This window comes from Mus caroli, unplaced genomic scaffold, assembly GCF_978045245.1.
Source record: "Mus caroli unplaced genomic scaffold, Mus_caroli_1 scaffold_5, whole genome shotgun sequence".
Classification (NCBI taxonomy): domain Eukaryota; kingdom Metazoa; phylum Chordata; class Mammalia; order Rodentia; family Muridae; genus Mus; species Mus caroli.
Genome location: NW_028227260.1, coordinates 48,071,987 through 48,093,953, shown reverse-complemented (window position 1 = coordinate 48,093,953; position 21,967 = coordinate 48,071,987). Strand labels below are relative to the sequence as shown.

At 34.2% G+C, this 21,967-nt stretch overlaps 1 protein-coding gene across 6 annotated transcripts in view; it reads left to right on the top strand.

Annotated features, from left to right (window-relative positions):
* The window catches only part of Pcdh11x (protocadherin 11 X-linked), a 610,005-nt gene that overhangs the window by 423,109 nt on the left and 164,929 nt on the right, over positions 1-21,967 (top strand). For all 6 annotated transcript variants that reach the window (XM_085838041.1, XM_085838040.1, XM_085838039.1 and 3 more), the window contains one exon: positions 14,159-14,357. In XM_085838041.1, the coding sequence (XP_085694167.1) occupies positions 14,159-14,357 (199 nt within the window). The remainder of the gene's footprint in view (positions 1-14,158; positions 14,358-21,967) is intronic.

Below are 21,967 nucleotides of genomic sequence, written 5' to 3'. Positions count from 1 at the left end.
TAGGTGAGACTCTAGGGACATATGGCTTGTTAAGCTTAGACAGATCATATTAAGTTCAATGATCTATGCTATATATTTTAAATGGTATATAAATGATTTTCAAGCATTAAGCAATTATTTTAGCAGTTATTGTATGCATAACATGTTCGTGACCCAGTAATTATAGCATATGTTATTAAGAAATCACTAAAAAAAAATTACTGACAGAATATTTTTTTAGCTAATTTGATCAAAAGTAGAAAGGGGATGGTGGCAGCACTTTAGTATTGACATTATCAAATTTGCACTGACTGAATATTCTAGAGTGAAATATGAGATCTAATACAATATAGATCAATCAATAGAGTTTTATATGCTAAAAGTACTCCTATATCCATGCACTGATAATAGGAGTTCCATATATATTTGCAAACTGCTTCAATACATATAAAAAATACTTCTAGTTAGGACATTTCAGCTAGATCTGAGACTTGGCCTGGCAAAAGAATATCTCCTACATTTATTCAATAATAATTATATACTATATTTCAAGGAATCTTCTATAATGAACTGCAGATCCAAAGATATATTTGAACCTATCTATCCATTTGTGTGTGTGTGTTTGTGTGTGTGTGTTTGTGTGTGTATTTAGACAAAATTAGTAAATTGTGAAAATATGGCAGAAAAAAGGGATTTAGGTTTTATTTATTATGTAAATTATATTGGATGAAAAGAGTTAATTGAAGTGGGCTTCTTTATCCAGATATCCCTCAGACTGTCCTTGAGGATAAGAATATTACTTTCTTTTCTTTCATAAAGAAGACATCTTCATGCAGGAATTTCATCTGTTTCTTTCAAGAAATAGATTCAAGGTCAAAGTGATCTTGTACCTGCTGTTTTTTGAGTGGCTTTAGCTCAAAATAATTCTATGCCAATGGAGCATATTTAAGAATGATGTGCTCTGAATTCTTACAGCGTTAGATTTTAAGAAAAAAAAATAATGGTGAAAGACATTTAATGTGATATTTATGAAAAAAAATTACCAGAAATTATAAAATAATCTCTTCTTTAGGGAGGTTAACAACTTTTATTTTTCTAATTACTAAACAGTTATATCAGAAAATTAATTATCTTCTATCTTTATGAATATACTTATGTATTTTAAAGCTAAGACATTTTCAGAATGTCATAATTTATTGAATAAACTATTTTTTATTTAAACCAGTGTTCATTTATGCAAGTGAACTGGGTTAATTTACTTTAATTTATCTAAACATAATTATACTTAATTTTCTAGTATTCATGACATTCATTCTGTTCTAGCAACCTGGGATAAACCTCAGCAAATTAAGATAACTTCTTTTATATAGATTTTGAAATGCAATATTAGACAGTATAAAGAATCAAAGTTTCTTTTATCTTCATGATTTTGCAATGTTTTGAACTCCTATGATGTACTTTTATTAATGGACATTTTAAATATAAAGAATAGTTTTAGAATAACCACAATCATTTAATTAGACTTAAGGCCTGAACAATGGGAATGAGTTTATTCTTGGTACGTTAACCCTAACAATACTACTTTATGTGCTACAGATTGTCAATGGCTGCTGAGAGAAGCTTCGGTCCCTCCTCCTGCCAAGAATAAATATCTTGACTGGTTATCTAATTCCAAGTAATCAGCCATGAGGCACCTACATATGAGCAACACTAAACTACCTCTTTTTCTCTCTCCATGTACATATGTGTATGTATAAAAAAATAGTCATGAATTTGAAAGTGAGTAGGAGGCATATGAGAAGTTAAAAGGTTGAGAGAAAAGCATGAAAATGATGCAAATATAGAACATATATTCAATTTTTAAGAAGACATTTTATATATAATATATTTTATATTAAAATAGATGTAAAACTAGAGAACATGCATATAAGGTTTTATGTTCCTAAAGCATGTTCAAGGAAGTCTTTAACCATTTGAGCTGTAATTTTCTTTTTATAATTAATCCATAAAATACTTTTATACCACAGTTTCCTCTCCTTCTACTCCTCTCAGTTCCCACCCAACCTCTCTTCTCTGCAAAAGTAACTCTTATTTGCAAGCATCTCAGAAGCTTACTCCTGAATAAACGTATCCTTTCTTGTTCTTTAAGAACCCTGGGCTGGCTGATTCAGCTCAGTTGTTCTGACCCAAACTCCTCTCCAAGTTGACTGATTCAAGCTGGTTTCTCTCAGCTTCTTACTGAATTGCTCTCCTTGAACTCAAACTAATTTTGGAATTTTTTTCTAATCTTCTGTCTCTTCATTCTCTAGCATGTTATGTCTTCCCCTGTAACCTGTCTCTGTAAAAAGATCTCCATAAAACTGCATCCTCTCTCTCACTCTCTCCCCATCACTTGTTTACTTGCTTCTTTACTTGCTTGCTTCACTGTTCTCATAATTTGCCTCGTTTACCTTTTCCTATATGTTCTCATAAGAGTTGGGTATATCCTACCTCTGACTCATTGAGTCAAAATGTTCTCTGATTTGTCACTTTGTTCATCCATTAGAAGTCACTTTCAAACATGACTGCTCCCTTCTGCAACTAACTTTACTTTCATTGTTTGAGACTAAGGGCATGTCTGTATTTCACCAATATGGATCAAATGGGTATGTCAAATCTTCATTCCAGCTAGATCACATAAACCTAGAAGGTCTTTGAATGAGATACTTTGCCCCAACAGCCTTGATGCCAAATTAAAATTTCTCTACATTTCTTCTTCCTATCCTTTCCTTCTCCATTTCCCTTCAGAAAAGAACATGACTCCCAGACTTGACATTTAAAACAGAAATTCCTTTTGGATTCAATTGAATGTTTCCAAGAAATAGAAATCCATACTATTCTGTATATTGTGATATGATTTCATTTGATTATATTTAAATATATTATATAAATAATAGTATTTTCCAGAGGCTAAATGATTAGTAATTTGTTTTAATTATTGATATAAGAATTTTAGTAACTTTTTTGATCCTATATTAATAAAAGTTTGAAGAAACTTATAAATGGTTGCTAAAGAAAATATTGGCCTTCATGAAATTCTTAGGTAAATGAATGGGACTAGAAAATATCATGCTGAGTGAGGTAACCCAGTCATAAAAGAACATACATGGTATGCACTCCCTAATAAATGTCCAAAAGCTTGGAATACCCAAGATACAATTCACAGACCACATGAAGTTCAAGAAGAAGGAAGACCAAAGTGTGGATACTTTGATCCTTCTTAGAAGGGGGACAAAATACAAGAGCAAATAAGGAGATAAATTGTGGAGCAGAGAGTGGAGGAAAAGCCATCTAGAGACTGGCTCACCTGGGGATCCATCCCACATACAGTCACAAAACCCAGACACTATTGTGCATGCCAAGAAGTGCTGGCTGACAGGAACTTGATACATCTGTCTCCTAAGAGGCTCTGCCAGAACCTGAAAAACACAGAAGCAGATGTTCACAGCCAACTGTTGAACTGAGCATGGGTCCCCAATTGAGGAGTTAGAGAAAGGACAGAAGGAGCTGAAAGGGTTTGCAATGCCATAGGAAGAACAACAATATCAAACAACCAGACCTTCCAGAGTTCCCAGGGTCTAAACCACCAACAAAGGAGTACACATGGAGGGACCTATGCCTCCAGTCACATATGTAGCACAGGATGGCCTTGTTGAGCATTAATGGGAGGAGAGGCCCTTGGTCCTGTGAAGACTCAATCCACAGTGTATGGAAATGCCAGGGCAGCGAGGCAGGGGTGGGTGGGTTAACACCCTTATAGAAGTAGGGTGGTGAGGTGGAATAGGGCATTTCTGAGGGAAACCAGGACAGGGGATAACATTTAAAATGTAAATAAAGAAAATATTCTATAAAAAAGAAAACGTTGGCATTTCAAAATTATTTCAAAACTGAGATAATGAAATAAATGCTTCTTCAAGTATTTGAGACAATTCAATATCAATATAAACATGTACATTTCTTTGATCATTTTTGAAGTACTCCATTAGTTTCTATTTTGAGGAATTTAAATAAATCTATATTTACTTTTATTGAAAATGGACTTTTTAAACATGAATTATGTCCTTATTATAGTTTCCTCCCACCTCCATTCCTTCCAGTTACTCTCTACCATGCCTCCTACCTGAATCCACTACCTTTACTCTTTCATTAGAAAATAAACAAACTTCTAAGGAATAATAACAAAGTAAAATAAAACAAAATATAATGAGATAAAACAAAATCTGACACATCAGATTTGGACAAAATAAACCGAAGGAAAAGATTCTAAGAGAAGACAAAACAATTAGAGAACCACTAGTTCATAAACCCAAGAATTCCATAAAATGTTAAACTTAGAACTATACATATATACAAAGTACCTAGCGCAGATAAAAGCAGGACCTATGTGCACTGTTTTAGAGTCTTTGTCAGTTCATATAAGCTTTGCTCATTTTGATTTAGAGGACCTTGTTTTCTTGATGTCCTCCATAGCTTCTAGCTCTGACAATCTTTCTGCATCCTATTCCTCAAGAATACATGAGCCTTGACAGGAAGTTTTTGATAGAGATATCATATTTATGGCCATGTGTTCAAAAGTTTCTTACATTCTCTTGCTGATATCTAATAAGATTTTTGAAAGAGACAATGACAAAATATATCCTATAATTTGGAGTTTATAATCTTTTAATTTGTATGAATTTCTATCAGAAATCATATCTTTTTAATAAATTAGTAAATTGAAACATTACTTGAATTTAATCTTTTCCTTGGCAGAATACCGTAAATAAAAGTACTTTTAATAATACAGATTTTATAGAACCTTGACACAAGAATTTTCATTAACAGATTTATTTACCAACATTGTGAAATTGATCACTCTGTTTTTAAAAATTCTGTGATTGGATGAAGGTGAGAGTGTGGACTACAGAAGCTAACAGCTTCTGGGACAGGAGAAAGCCACATAGCTTCTGAGGTAGACCCCATTTCAGGCTCCAGACATCCGGGCACCTTCCCTGCCAGAGGATAGGCATCCACCACACCTGGGAGGGCTTTGCATGAGCACATGGGGGAGCCATCTATGTTACCAGAACCCTCCAAGACTAGTCTGCCCAGGTGAGAGTGTGGACTACAGAAGCTAACAGCTTCTGGGACAGGCCCTATTTTGGGGCTTCATCTTCTGCCAGGAGGCAGGTCCAAATACCAGATATCTGTACACCTTCCCTGCAAGAGGAGAGGTTGCCAAAACAAAAAAAAAAAAAAAAAGCTTGCCTTCAGATAGTGCTCTAACCACTGAAACTCAGGAGAGATCTAGTCTCCCAGGTCTGCCGATAGAGGCTAACAGAATCATGAGAGGAAAAAGCTCTAACAAGAGACAACTATAACAAGTGAGTCCAGAGATTAACAGATGGCAAAAGGCAAACTTGAGAATCTTACCAACAGAAACCAAGACCACTCACCATCATCAGAACCCAACAATCCCACCTCAGCCAGTCCTGGGCACCCCAACACACCTGAAAAGCTAGACCCGGATTTAAAAGCATATCTCATGAGGATGGTAGAGGACATCAAGAGAGACTTTAATAACTCATTTAAAGAAATACAGGAGAACAAAGCTAAAGAGTTACAAGTTCTTAAAGAAAGACAGGAAAGCACAACCAAACAGGTAGAAGTCCTTAAAGAAAAAGAGGAAAACACATCCAAACAGGTGATGGAAATGAACAAAACCTTACTAGAACTAAAAAGGGAAGTAGACACAATAAAGAAAACCCAAAGTGTGGCAACCCTGGAGACAGGAAACCTAGGAAAGAAATCTGGAACCATAGATGTGAACATCAGCAACAGAATACAAGAGATGGAAGAGAGAATCTCAGGTGCAGAAGATTCCATAGAGAACATCAACACAACAATCAAAGAAAATGCAAAAAGAACCTAACTCAAAACATCCAGGAAATTCAGGACACGATGAGAAGACCAAACCTACTGATAATAGGAGTAGATGAGAATGAAGATTTTCAACTTAAAGGGCCAGCAAATATCTTCAACAAAATTATAGAAGAAAACTTCCGAAATCTAAAGAAAGAGATGACCATGAACATAAAAGAAGCCCACAGAACTCCAAATAGACTGGACCAGAAAAGAAATTCTTCATGACACATAATAATCAGAACAACAAATCCACTAAATAAAGATAGACTATTAAAAGAAGTAAGGGGAAAAGGTCAAGTAACATATAAAGGCAGACCTATTAGAATTACACCAGACTTTTTACCAGAGACTATGAAAGCAAGATGATCCTGGACAGATGTTATACAGACACTAAGAGAACATAAATGCCAGCCCAGGCTACTATACCCAGGCAAACTTTCAAATCCCATAGAAGGAGAAACCAAAGTATTCCATGACAAAACCAAATTCACACATTATCTTTCCATGAATCCAGCCCTTCAAAGGATAATAACAGAAAAAATAAATAAATACAAGGACTGAAACCCTATCCTAGAAAAAGCAAGAAAGTAATCTTTTAACAAACCTAAAAGAAGACAGCCACAAGAATAGAATGCCAACTCTAACAACAAAAATAAAAGGAAGCAACAATTAATTTTCCTCAATATCTCTTAATATCAATGGACTCAATTCCCCAATAAAAGGACATAGACTAAGAGACTGGCTACACAAACAGGACCCAACATTTTGCTGCTTACAGGAAACCCATCTCAGAGAAAAAGACAGACACTACCTCAGAGTGAAAGGCTGGAAAACAATTTTCCAAGCAAATGGTCTGAAGAAACAAGCTGGAGTAGCCATTCTAATATCAAATAAAATCAACTTCCAACCCAAAATTATCAAAAAAGACAAGGAGGGACACTTCATACTCATCAAAGGTAAAATCCTCCAAGAGAAAGTCTCAATTCTGAATATCTATGCTCCAAATGCAAGGGTAGCCACATTCATTAAAGAAACTTTAGTAAAGCTCAAAGCACATATTGAACCTCACACAATAATAGTGGTAGACTTCAACACACCACTTTCATCAATGGACAGATCCTGGAAACAGAAACTAAACAAGGACACAGGGAAACTAACAGAAGTGATGAAACAAATGGACTTAACAGATATCTACAGAACATTTTATCCTAAAACAAAAGGATATACCTTCTTCTCAGTACCTCATGGTACCTTCTCCAAAATTGACCATATAATTGGTCACAAAACAGGCCTCAACAGATACAAAAATATTGAAATTGTCCCATGCATTCTATCAGACCACCATGGACTAAGGCTCATCTTTAATAACAACATAAATAATTGAAAGCCAACATTCACCTGGAAAATGAACAACACTCTTCTCAATGATACCTTGGTTAAGGAAGGAATAAAGAAAGAAATTAAAGACTTTTTAGAGTTTAATGAAAATGAAGCAGAAAAAAAAAAAAAACAGGTCCTGATGGGTTTAATGCGGAATCCTATCAGACCTTCAAAGAAGATCTAATTCCAGTTCTTCACAAACTATTTCACAAAATAGAATCAGAAGGTACTCTACCCAGTTCATTTTGTGAAGCCACAATTACTCTGATACCTAAACCACAGAAAGACCTAACAAAGATAGAGAACATAAGACCAATTTCCCTTATGAATATAGATGAAAAAATACTCAATAAAGTTCTCACTACCTGAATCCAAGAACACATCAAAACAATCATCCATCCTGACCAGGTAGGCTTCATTGGAGGGATGCAGGGATGGTTTAATATATGGAAATCCATTAATGTATTCTACTATATAAACAAACTCAAAGACAAAAACCACATCATCATCTCCTTAAATGTGGAGAAAGCATTTGACAAAATCCAACACCCATTCATGATAAAAGTCTTGGAAAGATCAGGAATTCAAGGCCCATACTTAACATGATAAAAGCAATCTACAGCAAACCAGTAGCCAACATCAAAGTGAATGGTGAGAAGCTGGAAGCAATCCCACTAAAATCAGGGACTAGACAAGGCTGTCCACTCTCTCCCTACCTATTCAACATTGTACTTGAAGTCCTAGCCAGAGCACTTCGACATCCAAAGGAGATCAATGTGATAGAAATTGGAAAGGAAGAAGTCAAAATATCACTTTTTGCATATGATATGATACTATATATAAGTGACCCTAAAGTTCCACCAGAGAGCTCCTATATCTGATAAACAGCTTCAGTGAAGTAGCTTGATATAAAATTAACTCAAACATGACATTGGCCTTTTTCTACACAAAGGATAAACAGGCTGAAAAGAAATTAGGGGAACAACACCCTTCTCAATAGTCACAAATAATATAAAATACCTTAGCATGACTCTAACTAAGGAAGTGTAAGATCTGTATAAGATCTTCAAGTCTCTGAAGAAATAAATTAAAGATCTCAGAAGATGGAAAGAACTCCCATGCTCATGAATTGGCAGGATCAATATAGTAAAAATGGCTATCTTGCCAAAAGCAATCTACAGATTCAATGCAATCCCCCATCAAAATTCCGCCTCTATTCATCTACTAATTAGAAAAGGCAATCTGCAAATTCATCTGGAATAACAAAAAACCTAGGATAGCAAATACTCTTCTCAAGGATAAAAGAACCTCTAGTGGAATCACCATGCCTGACATAAAGCTGTATTACAGAGCAATTCTGATAAAAATTACATGGTACTGGTATAGCCACAGACAAGTAGACCAATGGAATAGACTAGGCCATCTTCTGCTACATATGAAGCTAGAGAAATGAGTTCTGTTGGTACTAGTTAGTTCATATTGTTTTTCCTCCTATAGTGTTGCAGACCCCGACAGTTCCTTGGTTATTTTCTCTAGCTCCTCCACTGGGAGCCCTGTGTTCTATCCAATGGATGACTTTGAGCATCCACTTCTGTATTTGCCACGCACTGGCATAGCCTCACAAGAGCCAGCTATATCAGGGTCCTGTCAGCAAAATCTTGCTGGCATATGCAATAATGTCTGCAATTGGTGACTGATTATGAGATGGATCCCCGGGTGGGCAGTCTCTGGATGGTCCTTCATTCCCTCTCAGCTCCAAACTTTGTCTCTGTAATTCCTTTCAGAGGAATTTTGTTCCCCATTCTAAGGAGGAACGAAGTATCCACACATTGGTCTTCCTTCTTCTTGAGTTTCATGTGTTTTGCAAATTGTATCTTGGGTACTCTAAGTTCCTGGACTAATGTTCACTCATCATTGATTGCATATCATGTGTGTTCTTTTGTGATCACGTTACCTCACTCAGGATGATATCTTCCAGATCCATCCATTTCCCTAAGAATTCCATAAAATCATTGTTTTTAATAGCTGAGTAGTACTCCATTATGTAAATGTACCACATTTTCTGTATACATTCTTCTCTTGAGGGGCATCTCAGTTCTTTAGAGCTTCTGGCTATTATAAATAAGGCTGCTAAGAATATAGTGAAGCATGTATCCTTATTACTAGTTGGAATGTCTTCTGGGTATATGTCCAGGGGAGGTATTGCTTAATCTTCCAGTAATACTATGTCAACTTTTCTGAGGAACTACCAAACTGATTTCCAGAATGGTTGTACAAGCTTGCAATCCCACCAGAAATAGAGGAGTGTTCCCTTTTCTCCACATCTTTGCCAGCACTTGCTGTCACCTGAATTTTTGGTTTTAGCTGTTCTGACTGGTATGAGGTGGAATTTTAGGGTTGTTTTGATTCTCATTTCCCTGATGATTAAGGATGTTGAACATTTTTTCAGGTGCTTTTCAGCCATTTGGTATTCCTCAGTTGAAAAGTCTTTGTTTATCTCTGTACCCAATTTTTTAATGGGGTGATTTGATTTTCTAGAGTACAGCTTCTTGAGTTCTTTGTATATATTGGATATTATTCCCTATCAGATTTAGGATTCGGAAAGATCCTTTCCCAAACTGTTGGTGACCTTTTAATCTAATTGACAGTGTTTTTTGCCTTACAGAAGCTTTGAAATTTTATGAGGTCCCATTTGTCAATTCTTGATCTTACAGAAGAAGCCATATCTGTTCTGTTCAGGAATTTCCCCCCTGTGCCCATATCTTCGAGGTTTTTCCTCACTTTATTCTCTATATATTTCAGTTCCTCTCATTTTATGTGGAGTTCCTTGATACAGTTAGACTTGAGCTTTGTACAAGGAGATAAGAATGAATCAATTTCCAATTCTAAGAAGGGGCAAAGTGTCCTCACTTTGGTCTTCGTTCTTCTTGAGTTACCTGTGTTTTGCAAATTGTATCTTGTATCTTGGTTATTCTAAGTTTCTGGGCTAATATCCACTTATCAGTGAGTACATATCACGTGAGTTCTTTTGTGATTGGGTTACCTCACTCAGGATGATACCCTCCAGGTCGATCCATTTGCCTAGGAATTTCACAAGTTTATTCTTTTTAATAGCTGAGTAGTACTACATTGTGTAAATGTACTACATTTCCTGTATCCATTCCTCTGTTGAGGGACATCTGGGTTCTTTCCAGCTTCTGGCTATTATAAATAAGGCTGCTATGAACATAGTGGAGCATGTGTCTTTCTTACCAGTTGGAACATCTTCTGGGTATATGCCCAGGAGAGGTATTGCTGGATCCTCCTGTAGTACTATGTCCAATTTTCTGAGGAACCGCCAGACTGATTTCCAGAGTGGTTGTACAAGCTTGCAATCCCACCAACAATGGAGGAGTGTTCCTCTTTCTCCACATCCTTGCCAGCATCTACTGTCACCTGAATTTTTTATCTTAGCCATTATGACTGGTTTAAGGTGGAATCTCAGGGTTGTTTTGGTTTGCATTTGCCTGATGATTAAGGATGTTGATATTTTTTCAGGTTCTCCTCAATCATTCGATATTCTTTAGTTTAGAATTCTTTGTTTAGCTCTCTGCCCCATTTTAATGGGGTTATTTAATTTTCTGGAACCCAGCTTCTTGAGTTCTGTGCACATATTGAATATTAGTCCCCTATCAGATGTAGGATTAGAAAGATCCTTTCCCAATCTGTTGGTGGCCTTTTTGTCGTATTGACAGTGTCTTTTGCCTTACAGTAACTATGCAATTTTATGAGGTCCCAATTGTTGATTCTCGATCTTACAGCACAAGCCATTGCTTTTCTGTTCAGGAATTTTTCTCCTGTGCCCATATATTACAGGCTTTCCCCCACATTCTCCTCTATAAATTTTAGTGTCTCTGGCTTTATATGAAGTTCCTTGACCCACTTAGATTTGACCTTAGTACAAGGAGATATGAATGGATCAATTTGCATTCTTCTACATGATAACCCCAGTTGTGCCAGCATCATTTGTTGAAAATGCTGTCTTTTTTTTCACTGGATAGTTTTAGCTCCCTTGTCAAAGATCAAGTGACCATAGGTGTGTGGGTTCATTTCTGGGTCTTCAATTCTATTCTATTGATCTACCTGTTTGTTGCTATACCAATACCATGTAGGTTTTATAACAATTACTCTGAAGTACAGCTTGAGGTCAAGCATGGTGATTCCCCCAGAGGTTCTTTTATTGTTTAGAATAGTTTTTGCTATCCTAGGTTTTTTGTTATTCCAGATGAATTTACAAATTGCCCTTTCTAACTTGGTGAAGTATTGAGGTGGAATTTTGATGGGTGTTGCCTAGTGTGTCATCAATGGGAGGAGAGGCCCTTGGTCCTGTGAAGGCTCTATTCCCCAGTATAGGGGAATGCCAGAACCAGGAATGGGAGTGGGTGGGTTGGGGAATAGGGGGAGCAGGAGTGGAGAGGGGATTTTAGGAGGGGAAACTAGGAAAGGGGATAACATTTGAAATGTAAATAAAGAAAAGATCTAATAAAAAAGACTGAAACAAAATAAACAAAAAGTTGGACATGGTGGTGCACACCTTTAATCCCAGCACTTGGGAGACAGAGGCAGGTGTATCTCTGACTTTTGTTGCCAGCCTGGTCTACAAAGTGAGTTCCAGGACAGGCAAGGCTACAAAGAGAAACCCTGTCTCAGAAAACAAAAAAACAAAAAAACAAACCAACAAACAAAAAAAAAAAAACCAAAGGACTGAAAAGTCTACAATACTTACTACCTACTACATACTGAACCCTTTATTTTATTTTATTTTATTTTATTTTATTTTATTTTATTTTTTTAATTCTTATTTTTGCTGTTACAGTGCATGATGATGGTGAGGAGAAGAAGAATTGGGCAGAATCACACACCACATTATTCTATCTCTCAGTTGCCTGGGACAACATATGTAGATAAAGCTAGTACTATGATTAAATTTTTGTGCCACCACATCCTGCAGATTTTCCTTTCCCCCTTCTTGCTTTTGCCTGCTCTCTTCCTTCCTTCCTTCCTTCCTTCCTTCCTTCCTTCCTTCCTTCCTTCCTTCCTTCCTTTCTTTCTTTCTTTCTTTTTCTCTCTCTCTCTCTCTTTTTTCTATGAGTTGTCAAGAATGCCTCAACCAAAACTCTTAGCTACCCCATATCACAGTACTAAATTTTTATCTTGCTCTAAGAGAACATCAACAGACTCCTATTAGAATGAATGAGTGATTTTATGATTTTAAGAACATTAAATTGATTATTATACGTTAATCATTTCATATACTATTAAGAACATATTCTAGAAATTAGGAGTATAAGATTAGAGTGGATACAAATTAAACAATTGTTATATGCATATGGATTTGTATTTTGCATCATATCTTATGGGAAAATGAAACTCAAACATTTTCATTTTCATTTTCTCATCTGTAGAAAGTCCTTAACATATAAAATTAATTTATGATTATTTTTTATTTTCTCTCATGAAAATATACAACATAAGTTTATGTGACTTAAGGTCAATTATTTCTTATTTGTATCTTATTCTGTGAATCATTCAGTTTTTTGATACATATTTTTATCAATACTATCCCTAATATTGTGGGATGCAAATGCAAATTCCTTCTTATTTTTAGGTCAGAAATTCAGGCAGTGCAGAGCAGCAATGTCTGTTATCATTGAAGGACATTCCTATAAAGAAGATTCAAATGTTTTAACATGGCTGAAATATTCCAATGAGGAATTTAGATCAAATATCTACTGTGAATTTGTCTCAGTTTATATTGTTTATCTTTTGCAATAGTTTGATTCTTTGGTGTTTTACTCTATTATTTATTATTTTATGCTTTCTCCCACATTTTTTTTGTTTGGGCTTCCTAACAGTGTAGTTCCTCATGCATTCGGACATATGTTAGTATATCTGGATTTCTACAGAATGAGTAGTCTAGAATAGCAAAGTAGAAATGTTTTATTACTACTGGCCCAGTCCAGAGTTATTGTGTCCAGATGCCAAAGGGTGTGAAAACTGGGAAGTAAAATTCATTTAGTGGGCTGTCTTTTTGTACTAGCTACTGTATCAAATAGTACTACTGAGAAACAAAATGGTGCTACTTCTGGTTGGCATATTTCTGTTCCTAGAATTTATAGACTTCTTATATTCAAAGTCTTATGTTCTAGGTTTTTGTTTTGTCTTGTTTGGACATTTTATATTCTGCTGTTATTATCATTTACCACAAGTCTTATTGCTTGTTTTTATAATACTTCACAGCATTTATCCATAGTATTAGCCATTTTAGCTTTTATAGAATAGAATAAAATTAAATGAATTATAATAGAAATCTTGCTCATATGGTCATCTAAATATTAAAAATTTTAATTTAAGTTTATACTATTGAATAAAGTCACCTCTGTTTCAGTTCACTGGAATCTCACTGATTAAATAAGAAAGCTGTGTTATATTTATTCATTCATGTGATCTAAAATGTAAATTGTTTTCAAATACCACTAAGTGAATTTATATTAAAAATGATGGTCAGAAATTTCTAGTGTGCTCAAACAGCACAAAGCCTAACAAAGAAACATGTTTCTTGCTTAGAACATGCTTCTGCCCATTAGGCCATTGGATCTCCTCTGTTTAGAAATATAATAGAGGCAATTCTGCTGTCAGGTAAAACTGGTTTGAGCACAGATCTGGCTGTTCACAAAAGCCTGAAATTGTTCACAGTGCAAGATAATTTTAATGTGGCTTTGCCAGATAGCTGAAATAATATATTTTATAAATTGGATGCACTAAGCAATTATTCATAATATTACTGAAACCCTGTAATTTTCTTTGTTCCTTTCAGTCCCAGAGACGTGTCACATTTCACCTACCAGAAGGCTCTCAGGAAAGCATCAGTGATGGTGGATTGGGAGACCACGATACAGGCAGCCTTCCCAGTACATCCCATGCACTGCCTCTTGGCTATCCTCAGGAAGAGTATTTTGATCATGCTGCACCAAACAACCGCACTGAAGGGGATGGCAACTCTGATCCTGAATCTAGTAAGTGATGCTTTACTGCTTCCTCAATAGAAATAAATTAGTTCTGTTTGCAAATCAAGTTTTCATAGCTGTAATTATATGGGCTAACTAATTATACTACTAGTACTAGTAGAATATTCTTAAAAGGTAAATCTAATTCGGTGGGTGGCATATATATATATATATATATATATATATATATATATATACATATAAAAAGTTCATAATATTTAAAATATGTGATAGCAGTTATTCTAAAGAAAATTTACTATGAAAATTATTTGGCCAGGCACATGTAGAATTTTTCTATTTTTGTACATCTTTAGATGCATCTTTAGATAATAAATGATACCTAATTTTATATTACGTATAGGTTTCGATGTATTTTAATAGAGATAAAATAATTTTCAATATTTCAATAGAAATAAGAATTCTCATTCTGGTGGAGAGGAAATTATTCTGAGGATTTCAATAACACACCATCATCACATTCCTGCATCATGTTATTATTTAAAGTCCTACTCTTAACCAAGAAGTTATTTACTATTAATATCTGCTAGGAAAGAGAAAACTGCTTTTCTCTTGTTGAACAGACTTGGGTATAAATCACATTCCAGGGTAGGCTCCATGTCATAGAGTAGATAGCCAGCACAAAATGATCACTATGTTTGTATTGTTTTGTTTTTATCTATCTTGTCTTGTCTTGGAGTGTGTGTGTGTGATTGTGTGTGTGTGTGTATCTTGTTTTCTTTCTGTACTTTTTATCTGTTGTTTTCTGGTTTATTTATTTGTTTTGAGTTCCTTTTACTAAGAGACACTTTGTTTGTTTATTTGCTTTAGGTTCCTTTTTTGAGAGACAGAGTTAAATAAAATAATGTTGGGTAGGAAGAGATGTAGTTAAGATATGGGAGAAATTGAGGAGAAGAAGATTATCAAAATATATTTCTACCTGTTAAATAAATATTATAAAACCAAGTTTAAAGAAAGAGATTTCTCACTTGATCTCCAGATTCAAGACATTAAAAGTAGGATTTTTTTTTGCAAATCCTCAAAAAAAATTACTTTTAAAAAATTATCAAGTTGATATTAAACATCAATTTATTAATTAGACGTAAGTTTTTAACACATAGAAAGCATAAAAAAGTATGGAAACACCAAATTAGACAACTTATGCACATGATAAAACATTGTTAGACTTTCATAAATTTAAAATTTGTTACATATTCAAATTTTATATATAAAATTTTTAATGAAAAAGGGGCGCCGGGCGTGGTGGCGCACGCCTTTAATCCCAGCACTCGGGAGGCAGAGGCAGGCAGATTTCTGAGTTCGAGGCCAGCCTGGTCTACAAAGTGAGTTCCAGGACAGCCAGGGCTATACAGAGAAACCCTGTCTCGAAAAACCAAAAAAAAAAAAAAAAAAAAAAAAATAATAAAAAAAGAAAAAGGGGCATTCCACATGTGTGAGAGAAATGCATTATGGATACAAATAAATATAAATAGACCAATGAGCACATTAATTTATACAAATTGTAATTTTTCAGAAGTCATTTAAATAGTATGGATGTTATCAAGGTAGAATTTTAAGCGTATGGGCTTTTAAATAATTATTTGCTCATTATATTTTATGTGTTGTTTACCTTTCTAAAGATTTGCTTACTTTATATGTACATGTGGGTGGTTGCATGTATATGTAAATCACATGTATGTAAATGGCCACAGAGGCAAAATGAGGGTTCCAATACCCCCTGAAATTGAAACAACAGATATCTTTGAGCCTTTGATATGGTTGTTGGAAATGAAACAAATCTTCAAGTGCAGTTGTGTTATAATTTATCATACATGCTATGAGTATACTATGCATAATTGTTTTGTATAACCACTAAATGTGAGCTATCTCTGCAGCCATTCTCATCATATTTTAATTTCTTACTTAAATGATGAAAATTAGGGAAGATTAACTAGATATTTATTTACAATAAATGTCAACACAACATAATTTTTCTATCTTTTTAAATATAGGTGTTCAAGCAAAAGTTCCACAATATAAAAATAATAAACATTAAGTCTTAAACATCAGCCAGGCAGTGGTGGCACACGCCTTTAATCCCAGCTCTTGGGAGGCAGAGACAGGAGGATATTTGAGTTCGAGGCCAGCCTGGTGTACAGAGTTAGTTCCAGGACAGCCAGGGTTACACAGAGAAACCCTGTCTTGAAAAAAAAGACAAACAAAATAACAAAAACAAAAACAAAAAGTCTTAAAAATCAGATCTCCATTATATATTTTCATTTACATACACAGAATAATTAACTGGTAATTGGAAAATTATAAATTTTCTGAAAATGTAGATATTAACATACATTATTTTCTAGGAGAAATATATATTAGTGACAATTTTGTAACTCTAATGAACTAAGGTGAGTTTCTCTTAAAAATGAATATGATTATAAGTAACATATATTACATAGAAATATCTTTCCATTCATAAATTATTTTAAATATATCTCTATCATTTCTTGTGGATTAATATGAATATAAGGGTAGATGAAATATCAATTTTATAGAATATAATAAAGCAGATTCCTTTGCATATGTCTTATGTTGCTAATCTCTTTTCAAATAAGATTATTCAGAATGAACAGAACATCTAATCCTCAAATAATCTTTTAAGCTGGATAAGACAGGATGAAATTTTATTTATAGTTATAAAAATGACTTTGTGTAGTATAGATTATTGTATGTATTAGAAACTATAAAACTTTGAAGGTATATATCTTTAACAACAGCAATTTAATTTTTAATAAGATATTTTAAGGTGGAAATTTGTCCTATTTTTCTGATTTATGTATGCAACCTTAGGTGCAATCCCTAATGTCATCAAAAATAAATAAAGACACAAATGATAATAACATGACTTTATGTGACATAATAAGATCTATGTAATATGAATAAAACACGCATATATATATATATATATATATATATATATATATATATATATATATATATATATATATATACACATGTATAGCATTTGTCTCCTCTGATAAAAATGAAACCATTGTACTGGCCATTTCATATTTGGCTCATATTTACTGTAAAGGATGAAGCAACAGAAAATGCCAAGTTTTCAAATATCAGTAGAATTTATTTTAAAATTGATCTGGATGTTGGCTGTAATATTAGGAACAAATATTTTATTTGTATTTCTCATTATGTTAATAAACTGAGATTAGGTATAGAGCTATTTATAAATTGGTTTCCATTTCTACACAAAACTGAATATTACTGGACCAATATTTAAAATTTAATTTTACTATGGATAATATTAATAATCTTCTCTCCTACTAATTCCAAAATATTCCTTTAATTGTGTTCTAATATATTTTTGTTAGCTGTGCTACAGACAGTACAGGATTTGATTTCAAGCACAAATGTATAATACTTCACTAGAAATCAATTACACTTATTTTACTATGGCACATTAGTGAGATTTATAAGATATTTTGAGTGCATGTAAACATGCTTGAATATGTGCTTCAATTAAAAAGGGAAAAAGATATTGCAGAATTCTCGATATAAAAGTAAAAAAGTAAAAGCAAATACCGATGATGCACTTTGATCCTTCCAAAATACATCTATAGTTCTGAAACATGTGTTATGCTATGTAGCAGATGCTCATGCACCATTCAGTGTTAATCAATAGAACTACAAATAGGAGCATAAACTATTAGAAGTAATTGCTGTCCATAGTGGTAGAATAAATTTATGCAGCTTCCTTCTCATATTTTGAAATGCATTGCATCCCCAGTCTCTTTTCTTCCCTGATAATGAATTGCTTAAAATAAAACAAATTTCTAAACATCCCTTGAAAGTTCACAAAAACTAAAAGAAATATAGTTTCCATGAGTAAGAATTTTCTCAAAACTTTCTAGAAGAATTTGTTAATACTGCTTAAATTATATAGCCCCCTGGTCGACCAAAAATTGCTGATTATATGACTAAATTATAAAATCGATTTTGTTACCTTTTTGTCAATAGTATTAACTTTTCTTTGTACAATGGAAAAGAATGTTTGCTATTCTTGAAGAAGACCGGAGTTAGGTTCCTTGTATTACAGCTGCCTGAAACTCCAGCTCTGATACATTTGACACCAATGGGCATCTGGACTCATAAGAACAAATCAACATACAGGCAAACATTAATATACAAGTAAAAATAATGATTGTTAACAAAATTAAAAACTAGAAATAATTTATAATTTTTTTTAGAAATAGGTTTTAGTGAAACATTTGCTGTCATTCAATTTGACAGTTTCTGAAAATTTGTTTCATAGTTATAATCACGTTTTTAAGCATTTAATATTAGGGCACTTGGAGCACAGGTTTACAGTTCTGTGTGTTTTGGGTAACAACCTACATTCAACACATTTACTCTTATAATACTAACATCACAGTATGTATACCATTTTCATGTTCTTTGATATTAGAAAAACACATAAAAATAAGGTCAAACAGAAAGTCCATCTAATAATGCCATTTTAAATGGTTTTGGATGGAAGTACATACTTTAAAAAATAGTATGCAATTTTTCAAAAAAAAATGTTCTAAAGATGAACTCATAGAAACAGACAGCAAGTGGCCCTGTTACAGCATATTATATGACTCTATGGCAATGAATTTTATATACACAGGTGTAGTATTTGTCCAGTGATTTGAGGATTCTTGAAACTAAAAGAAAAATACATTGTAGATGACTTTTGTGCTTATATGTGTTTCATTTGGTATGATTTTTGAAAATAAGATATAAAAATACTTTCTATATTCCTTTTGTAAAACTATGTCCTGGTACTATAATCTTCATTGACCTTTGAGATTGGTAGAAATATTAGTGTATACCACATTAAATATTAGAAAGTTATTGGTAGAAATATTAGAAAGTTATGAACAGTACTTGCAAATGAAAGCAGTATGGTTAGGTTTCCCCCCTAAATAGTTTAATTTACTATTAAATTTGTATCAGTGTACTGGCATGTTATGATTTGACTGAATATAATTAGTTTTAATGTTCTTTTGGAAATGATATGTTGGAATACTATTCAAAAGACTGAAACTGGTATATAGTTTACTAGCCACAGACTATTTATCTTTATGGTTAGTTGTCCATCAGTTTCCCTAAAGAGAAAAGCTAGATGTTATGTGTTATGAGATGCTAATCTTACCATTTTGCTGGTGCAGGCAAAAAAAAAAAATCAGGAATTAGTGTTATCTTGTGCTTCATGAATGTAAGAGCAAACTGAGCTAAATGAAACTATGCTTATTTGAAAAATGAAGAGGAGAAATATCTTAGTTTAATAAGTGCTTTGTTGTTGTTGTTGTTGTTGTTGTTCAATCAGAGTTTAAGGCATCTGCCTTTGAAAATATATTTACACTATGTACAGTCATTTCACACATGAAGCCTGTCTACCTGATCATATTATTTAATCACCTAATATGTAAAATATAATCCACAAGAAAACTTAGGTGTAAAATTTTATCAATTGACAAAATTTTATTCATTAATGATTTTTTTTGTGTCTTTACTCATACAATGTGCATTTAGTAACAGAAAAAAATGGAGTCCCAGGGCAATATATATGAGTATATGAGTTATATATTTAAAAGAAAGTGATAAATTTTGTCTTTAATTTTTTATTAATTAGTTATTTTATTTATTTTCATTTCAAATTTTGACCCCTTCCTGGTCTCCCCTCCACAAATCCTCATCCCATCCCCCATCTGCTTTGCTTCTAAGAGGGTGTTACTTCCCACTTCTCCAAATACTGCCTCACCCCTCTAGCATCCCCTTATGATGGGGCAACAAGCTTCCATAGGACCAATGACCTCCCTTTCCCTTTATGCCAGATAAGGCAATCCTCTGTTACATATGTAGCTGGAGCCATGTATACCGTTTGGCTGGTGGTTTAGCCTCTGGAAGTTCTGAGGATTGATAGGTTAGTTGATATTTTGGTTCTTCCGGTAGGGTTGCAATTCCCTTCAGCTTTTTCAGTCCTTCTCCTAACTCTCCCATTGAGATCCTTGGGCTCAGTCCCATGGCTTAGTCAAATGCTGGAGGAGTCTCTCAGAGGACAGCCATTCTAGGCTCCTGTCTGTGAGTTATAATATGGAGCAGATGCCTCAATTCCACCTGGAAGGAAGAATAATATTATTACAGGGATAGGGGAGGAAGGGAGGAACCTGGGTGGGAAAAGGGACAGGGAGGGGAAGAGGGGAACATGACCAGGTATTGGGGGTGGGGGGAAGGACAGGACTGAAGCCCTGAGGTCCAAAAGAAAACAAATGGAAACAGGCAACCTCGGGGGGGGGAGGTGCTGAATGTACCAGAGACCTGGGAGATGAGAAGGATTCTCAGGACTCCAAGGGAAGGACCTTCGATGAAATGCCCTACAGTGGGCAGAGGGAACTTGTAGAGTCCACCTCAAGCAGGAAGACCGGGTCAAGGGAGGGATGGGGTTGCCATCCTACAGTCAAAAACTCTGACTCACAATTGTTCTTGTCTGAAAGAACATCATCGGGGACAAAACTGGAGAAGAGCCTGAGGGAAAGGCGAACCAATGACAGGCTGAAATTGGGATCCAACCCAGGGGAAGGCTTGACACTATTACTGATGCTGTTGTGTGCTTACAAAAAGAGGCCTATCATGACTGCTTTCTGAGAGGCCCAATAAGCAGCTGAAAGTTATCATATCTGTTTACATTCATTTTTCTTTCACTAAATAGGCTTGCTCAGCACTCTAATATACTACTAATTAATTCACAGAAAAGTAGTAATTAATCTTTCTCTGACAATACATTTTGATTGATCTTCTACCATAACCTAATTAATTGGTGTAAGATGTAGGAGGCTGGTTTGATTGACTGGAATACTACTCAGAGATCTGCCAAAATTGTCTTGGTTGGCTAAGACTGTTAACAGGAGTATCACAAGAGTAATTGTGAGCTGAGTGTTTCATTAGCTGAGCATCTAACTCAAAATATTAACAACTAGTAAAATTAAATAAATAAGTAAATAAACCTCTAAAAAGTTACAGAGATCTTCTTGTAATACATCATTAAATGTACCTTTTTCTAATTAGGTATGTTAGGTATTTAATTAAGTCTACAATCTCAAAACAAAATAAAATCATTCAAGTATTTTTACAGTCAATAGGGTAGAGAAGAGATGGACTGATTATTTTAGTTATTCATCTAAAATTTCAAGTAGAATTCAATTTATTTAGGTAGAATAAAACATTATTATTTATATATTAAGGAGACACTAGCACATTTCCCAAAAGTTACAGCATCCTTGTAATAAAAGTTTGTTACCTATTACCCACATATTGTAGGCTAATTGGGTATGCTCCCTTTGATTTGTATGAGACAAAAGGGACATGGAAATAAGTATGTAGCCCAGGTTATCTCTGAATTCCCCAGCTGCCTACCTCTGCCTCTAAAGTACTAAGATTTTAGGTGTGCAATCCATTGCTCATTGTACTTAAATATCAAATAACATAATTTGACTCATATGCCAGACTTTTATGACACACTTCTTTAAAGGAGCCACACATAAATTCATATATTTCCCTGAAAA